The sequence below is a fragment of the Dendrobium catenatum genome, unplaced genomic scaffold (genome assembly GCF_001605985.2).
Source record: "Dendrobium catenatum unplaced genomic scaffold, ASM160598v2 fragScaff_scaffold_498, whole genome shotgun sequence".
Taxonomy (NCBI): domain Eukaryota; kingdom Viridiplantae; phylum Streptophyta; class Magnoliopsida; order Asparagales; family Orchidaceae; genus Dendrobium; species Dendrobium catenatum.
The window spans coordinates 216338-224270 of NW_021318960.1; the positions used below are offsets into that span (position 1 = coordinate 216338).

At 37.1% G+C, this 7933-nt stretch overlaps 1 protein-coding gene across 1 annotated transcript; it reads right to left on the minus strand.

Moving 5' to 3' along the window:
- Positions 1-1821: 1821 nt before the first annotated feature.
- LOC110114089 (PLASMODESMATA CALLOSE-BINDING PROTEIN 3-like) lies at positions 1822-5380 on the minus strand. Its single transcript, XM_020846850.2, has 4 exons — positions 5146-5380; positions 4376-4615; positions 4235-4268; positions 1822-2515 (listed from the first exon to the last, which is right to left on the minus strand). The coding sequence occupies exons 1-4, from the start codon at positions 5198-5200 to the stop codon at positions 2140-2142; spliced, it is 705 nt and encodes a 234-aa protein (XP_020702509.1). The 5' UTR covers positions 5201-5380; the 3' UTR covers positions 1822-2139.
- Positions 5381-7933: the final 2553 nt, after the last annotated feature.

Consider the following 7933-nt stretch of genomic DNA (forward strand, 5'->3'; position numbering starts at 1 on the left):
CATCATGCAAAAATTATCTTGATCGGGCACGAATCTCGAGACAAAAAGTTAGTTGGAAACTTCAAAATTTAATTTCGGGAGCATCCGAACTCTGATTTCAGCGAGCTTATAGTCAAACTGAGCGTCTCGGAAATACGAACCCAACGACACCAAGATCAACCCAATCCGAGCCCAAATGAGTCCGAATCAAGGACCCGAAGCGCTGTTGGAAGGTTCAAACCGCAATTTGAGTTACCAAACGATCTCCGATTTTAACGAGCTTATACTCGAATCGAGCGGCTCGACGAGACGAATCCAACGAGCCCAAGATCGCCGAATTCCGACATCATTAAGGCCTCCAAATGTCCAACAAACGGTGCACGATCGAAGGGTTCAATATCGGCCGTCCATTCAAACCACTCCATATTCGCCCGTGATCTCACACCTATTTACAAGCCATGCCACTCCAGAAAAACTATAAATAGAGCTCTCATTCTTCACAATAGAGGATCCAAGCAAGAGAGAGAAGAAGAGAAGAGAAGGAAGAAGCTCCTCCTCGACAGTCGCCGGACCACCGCCGGACCACCACCTGACCACCACAGGAACCTCGCCGGACCACCGCCTTAAGGCCCGATATTCAGACCCGACGTCCTGCTTAAGGCCCGACATTCAGACCCGACGTCCTATTGAAAACCAGACGTTCTGCTCAAGGCCCGACGTCCTGCTTAAGGCCGGATTATCAACACCCGAACTTCAAAGTAACATGAAGCCTAACACCCGATTCCTATCAAATAGTTACTGATTGTAAATCTGATCGCCCTTAGGGAGATTCAGTTCTTTGTAACTGACTCAAAATCTATTTGATTTATTTCAACTGGGCTAGGCCCCGTGGTTTTTCCCCTTTTTAAGGGTTTTCCACGTAAAAAATCTTGCTTTCTCTGTGTGTGAGCTAGTTATCCGTACAACGCTAAGACATAGAATTAAATCTCTATCGTCGCGTATTTTCTAGCCCGCAACAATATGTATTGTGTAACAAATAAGGTTTAAAAATAGTTTGAGGGGCTCTATGATTTGCTTAAAAGGGAATGTGGAATAAAATATAATACAATACAAAATGAATACAATGTATCTAATATGTTTGAAGTTGTTTGAATAAGTGTAAAATAAACACATATGGTTATTTTTTTCTTTACTTTGTAGTAAAATAAAAAGTGTAAAGATCAACGATGGTTGTGACCGGTTGTTGGTGGCTAGTAAGAATGGAGGGTTGTTGCTAGTGGGAACGATAACGGGGTTGTTGCTAGTGAGAACCACAATGATCAATGATGATGAGCAGCAACTAGAGTATGAGAGCGTCATCTATTGGCAGATTGGTGGCAGCGGGCTGCCGACGACAAGCGAATTTTGCCAGCAACAAATAGTGGCAGGTGCACATTGACAGTGGTCGGCGACAACAACATAATTATCTTGTAGTGTATTTGATAATTGATTAAAAACGGACAAATTTAAGAGACATCAAAAAGATGTAAATGCATCGAGTTTTTACTTTTCATTCTTCTTTAACAAACTAAATACCAAAATTTCTAAAACCCAGCATTTAAAATACTTCATTCACTTTTCATTAAATCAAACAACCCTTAAACAATAAGATATCAGCATAAACAAATACATAGTTTTCCTTCATCTTCAAAGATAAAAGCCAATGAGAGTAAATCAGAGCACGATAACACATGGTCAAGGAAGAAAAATACAAGAGATAATAGAGCCACCAATGTGAATTTAAGTAGCGAATAGTTGCCTTTGTTTTGTGCTGACGGTCATAAGTTCGGGTCACTGAAATAATTCTCTGTAATACAGTAATAAGGCTGAATATGATAAACCCTCCACCAAAAGAGGAGAGGAAGAGATTTCCTAACTCTGTGAAGGTTAGAAAATTTCCTTCATCGTCATTTTACAGTTTCCAAGAAAGAGAAGAATAAAAGAGCATGACAAAGGGAGATATAGATACATACAAACAGCCAAAAGTTCTTTTGGTTTGCGACTAAGAAGGAAAAAAAATAACATTAACTAGCGAGGGTGAAGTCCACAAATTAACCCATCTTACATCTACTCTAGACATCACAATTCATATGATAGTATTAAAAGGTGTAGGGAATCTAATCAAGCTCCTAACATGACGAGGGAAGAGAGAATGGGCAGAAGCAGGAAACCTGAGCCTTTTTTAATGTAATCACCATTGCTATTATCAGTAGAGAAGGTGTTTCCTGAAGGACCAATGACTCCTCCAACCCCTGAACTTGTTGGTGTCATTATGGTAGGAGTTGCTGAGCCTGGATTGGTGGTGGTGGGAGGTGATGGAAAAGTTCCAATGCCAGTCCCAGTACCCGTGGCTGTGCCCGTGCCTGTCCCAGTGCCTGCGCCCGTTCCCGTGCCTGCGCCCGTTCCCGTTCCCGTGCCCGTGCCCGTGCCCGGGTTCATACCTATCCCCGTGCCAGTGTTGGTTCCATTGTTGTTGCTAGTACCTGTGCCCGCAGCACTGGAAGAGAATAAAATTTTGATTTTCCATGATTAGACAATGAGAACACATTAAACAGGGAGATTTACATACACACCAATGAACAGCTAAATCCTTATATTTACTTATATAATACTAAAAAATTTTTAATTACATCCAAAAATACAAGTAATATTAACTTATTTAAAGTAAAACACACTTTTTCATATATATGTTTTGATGCGATTTAGACATTAACATTGTATTTGTGATAGTTTTTTTATTGCTTTGCTTTTCAAACCGCAACCAAAATTTATGCTTGGCCATTGCTTATTTGGTGCTTTCAAAAAAATATTGTACTAGAAAACTGCTTTCTACAATAGTTTAAAATGTTACTTTATGTGCAACAACTTCACAAAGAAGTAAGAAAGCTGTCCCAAATTAAGCGTAAAGTTGTATATAAGTAAATATAAAAATTTAGAGGTTACTATATAAATACATAAAAGATTAAAGTGTCTCATACATGATTGAAACAGTGGAAGGGAAAAGATTCTCCATGTGTTAGAAGGGTGTTGCTGGGAGGGCATCCAAAGATAAGGATTGAAGTGTCTCATTAAAAGCACTGTTGAAATGTAATGTGGTTGGTATATGTTCAGGAAGAAGTGCTAAGAAGGCATATTCCCATTAAAAATAAGAACTTCATCAAATTATTTGGGGTGGAAGAAAGGAGAATGAAATTGAGTTCAAATGTCCAGAGCTTGGCTCGAGCTCGAGATGTTGTAGTTTTGGTTAGCTCAAACTCTACCAAAACTATATTGCCAATCAAGATGAGTCAAATTGAATGGAAACAAACCAATTCCAAATTCAAATATCAATAGTAGAGCTTGAAATAAGATCTGGCTCGAAATAGCTCAAATTTACCCGAGACATTGCATAATATTTCATTTTTTACAAAATGCTTATGATATAAAAGGTGAAATAATAGAGAACATAAATAAAAATATCAAAAACAACATAATATTATATTTATATGAACAAAAATTATATACATATTCTGAATTTGAGCCAACTCAAATAAAACTTCAAGCGGTCCACATTAGGCTTTACATCAGCTCAAATAAGTTTTTAGTGAAGAATTAGGCTCCACACTCAGGCTTCATTTGAGACGGCTTTCTTAATGCTTCTTAAAACAGCTTTCTAGTACAAAAATTTTAATGTTCGTACTAGAAAGCTACTTTAAGAAGCATTAAGAAAGTCATCCCAAACGAAGCCACAATTTGAAATGACTTGAGTTGATTTCAAATTGAATCTAAACTACAAAAAGTTGGAGCTTATGCCATCTCAGAAAAAGGCTCACTGAAGGCACTGTTGAAATTATGTGGTTGGCAAATTCTCATGAAAATGAAGTGGCAATGAGGTCATATTCAAATTAATACTAAGAACTTTAAGGGGAACATCCTATCGAAAAAAGAAGAGATCATGGGCCATGAATTATGTGAACTAAAAGCTGGTAGGGAAGGTATAGGCATCTTCTAAAATAAAATAAAAAATTATTGGAGAGAGATACGAGTTTTAGGTTGAGCAGGAAAGAGGGATCAGATTCCCCCTCAAAGCCTCATCACCAGGCTGAAATCTTATCAGGTGGAAACAATCTTTATTCCCCTCTCCATCATCTCAACAAAGTATAAAGATGGGGAAAAAATAGCCCCATCTTTTGACCATGTAATGAACAAAAGATGCAGATCAAATAAACAAATTTACCTGGGGGAAGCGGGGAAAGTGCAACCACTTGCACCTACAAACAAACAAAACGAGAACAAAGAAAAATAATATATCAACTAGTGAACTAATCTTACTTTCTCTCTAGAAATCACAAATGATGAGTGAAAAATAAGAACTCACTCGGGTCTTGTGCACTCAGAGTGGCAGTCCCTGCAAAATCACAGGCCTGTGGTGCTTGCCCTTTTCTCTGGTAGTAACTATTGGCTGCATAAGAGCAGTGAGCTTTCACTGTGTTGGGATTATAGCAAGCTCCATTCTGGTTTATAGGAGCACAGTCAGCTCCAGCTCCACAGGCATAATCAAGTGTTTTCTGCAAGGCAGAATCACTTAACTCCGTCTTGCACACACACCAAGCACCATCTTCCACCCGAAGACACAGAAAAACATAATTTTAGCTTACTAATAAGAACAACAAACATAAAGAAATTGGACTCACAACAAAACTAAAAAGGACAAGATTTAAAAAAAGAAGTTAACCACCTATACTAGTGACAGATTGAAGAAGAAAAGAAAGCTTTAAACCCCAACAGTTCCGAAAAAGAGAAAGAATTTAGAAGGAATTGTAAGGGTAAAAGATAGTTCAGCAAAATCAATCAATAAAGGCAAGAGTTTTCTTATTGGAAACGTAATATTCTTCTAAAATGTAAAGTGCGCAATTTTCTTTTTAGTTGAGACCGCAGTAATCTAAATCCATCGTCTTTGCTAAAACTTTGGCCTAACTCAGTGAAATTGAACTTCAGAAACTAAAAACTTCTAGGAAAAGTAAAAAAGCAAGACATGGAAGATGCTTGAAAGATACTGGTAGATGGGGGTGATAGCCATGCCTCTTAACTGCTCGAAAAAGAAGAAAAAGTGCGCATCTTACTAAGAAGAAAGAGCTACTCTCTCACCTGAATCCCTAGCCATGGCCATCATGAACAGGAGATAAACCAGGAGAACTTCCATGGCTGAAATTGGAATGATGAAAGATGGGGGAGAATGAAGTAGGGAAAACAATATGAGAAGGAGAAGGTTTGCTCTTATGTGTCGTGGAGCAAGGTAGCTGAGCCCTGTTTCTTGATTCAAGCTCCAGTTGCTTGGTTATAAAGCCTGCTGTGAAGAAATAATTTCTGCAGCGTTTGGAACCCCTTTGTAATAAAGGCACGTCCTTCGATACTTTAAATTTCGTCATTATCCAACGTTTTTTTTCCTTATACTTCAATTAAATGCGGGAATTAAATATATTTCGCAGTATTTATCTATCTAATTTTAAATTTTTATATTAATATAGTTGATATTTTGCATTATTTTTGGCATGATTTTAAAAATAAGATCTGACCGATTGGTTCGATCAACCCTTATAATCAGTTTCAAATCAAATTGGATAAAAAACGCCCGCCAGGTCAATCGGAATGGCGAATCGTAGAATCGGCACCGATTCTTAAAGACAAATTTTCCGTTTTATTTTTAGCTTTTTTTGTCTATCAAAGCTATAACTGTTTTGATTTTCATTAATATATTTTTCTTTAAAAAAAATAAAAAGTGATTTTACCTGGGTTTATGCAAAAGGTATTATCAGTCAATTACATATTTATATAAAGTCTCTGTTTTATGTTACAAAATATAGGTTTTTTTTGGGAGAGCTTTCTTCTTGCTTATTTAAGCATCTTTCTAGCATAAAAATTTCTAATTGAATAATTTTTTTTTTAAATGCTGTTTTAAAAAGCTGTAAGAAAGTTGTCCCCAACAACAGAAATTATTCAGTGCAGAGGCCACATGCAGAACATCATTTGGAGACCTCATGTCAGTGGTACCAAGCAGCGGTACCGAACAATACCGAGCCGCGGTACCGAGCGAAAAGGTGACGTGGCACATTCTGATTAGTCTCCGGACGGCGTTCGGCGTCTGTACAGAATAATCTCTATCCCAAGACAGCATTTATAGAAAAGGGTTGTTGCCAAAGATTTTTAACGCTGGCATGTGTTAAACCACATGAAATCAGTGGAAAGATTTATTCTCAATAATCCATTTGTTTGATTGGTTGCATTTTCTCTATTAGTCCGAATGCTAAAAATCAGTCGTGTTGGATCTCTACTACCGGTTGTTGATAAAAAATATGTTTTAAAATTTGATAATAAGATTTTTCATTTATTTTATCCTAATAAAATTATTACATTTGGGAATTTGTTAAAATAAAAATTGTATTGATTCTTGTTATACTTATCCCACCTAATGATGGATATAGCAAATGCCTTTCCTAATAAATAAAATAAAATAAAAATAAATAAAAAATATAAATAATAACAAAATTTTTTTTAAAAAAATCCTTATGGATTTTATATTACAAAAAAGTTTCTTTGGTTGATAGCTGGATTGCTTAATTGGTAGGTTGGATAGGAAGATGTTGGATGAAGGGTTGAGACGTTGAGTTAACTGTGGCCTCTTTGCCTACTCTTCATTTCTCATCCTTGCTCACCAACTTAAATGGTTTGATTACTACTAATTTTTCAGGTTATATAAATTATTTTTCTAACCTGACTCAACCATAGAAGCATGAATGTATTATGTCATATGGCACATGCAAATCTTGTTTTTTCTCTGGTTAGCTTAGCCGTGTTTAAAGTTCATTTGGTTGTTCATATTAGAATGGAAGCTCCTAGTGGTCGGCTTGCAACATTAAGTCATAGTCTGTGCGAAAAGAGAGAGAGAGAGAGAGCTCCGCAGTGCTCGTCTTCCCTGTGTTATTGCGCTGGGATGAATATTCCTGACTCTATCTTATTCACCCGAACAGAGAGCTTGGAGCCACGACGATGCAATCCCCAGCACTATGGCACCCCTTTTATATTTCTTCCAAGATAAAGAGCTAAGTGTCGCAGTGCCCTTCCCAACACTATGGCACACCTAGAACATTTTTTGCTACTCATGATCTACTCTTAATTTCTTTTTATCTTTCTAATAATATTTAGAGTTAATAAGACATGTCAATTCATAATTGATGATTATATCTAGATTAAGCAAAAATTTATGCGAGGTCAAATTAATTACTTGGGTTAAGACGTGATAGGTGTTACAAAGCATGCCCTACAAGAGATTTTGCAACATTCAAACAAAATTATTTTGTCCATAAACTTCAAAAGTTTCAACAAGTCATTTATATTTTGTCTTTGAGAAGAACTTCAATATCAAAAGAATGAGCATCCTATTTTAATCTCCCTCTGCTTTCGCTATCATTCTCATTTTGAAGTGTTGCATGAATTATTTTATCTCATTTTGAAGTGTTTGCATTTATCTCATTTTGAAGTGTTGCATGAATTATTTTATTTCGATTTAACCGGCGGTTTCTAGGCCGCCGCTATTTCCGGCGGCTTATGCTTGCATAACGGCCGGCTAAGCCGCCGGTAATAACCGACGGTTAGACTGTCGGTTAAGCCGTCGTTACCACTGGCGGCTGGACAACCGCCGGTAATCAATGAATTTACTGTAGTGTTATACAATGAGCAAATGTGTTACCATTGATGATGTTGCCTACAATAGTGGTGCTCTAAAAGAAATATCGGGTTGGAGTGACCCCAAACTCTTATGTTTGTACTAGGATGTAAGTGAGTCAAGTCAACTCGTGAGGAGCCTCGAGCTTGACTCGAAAAATGGCTCGTGATCCGAGCTTGATGAGCTTTGCTTAGATCAAATATATATATATAT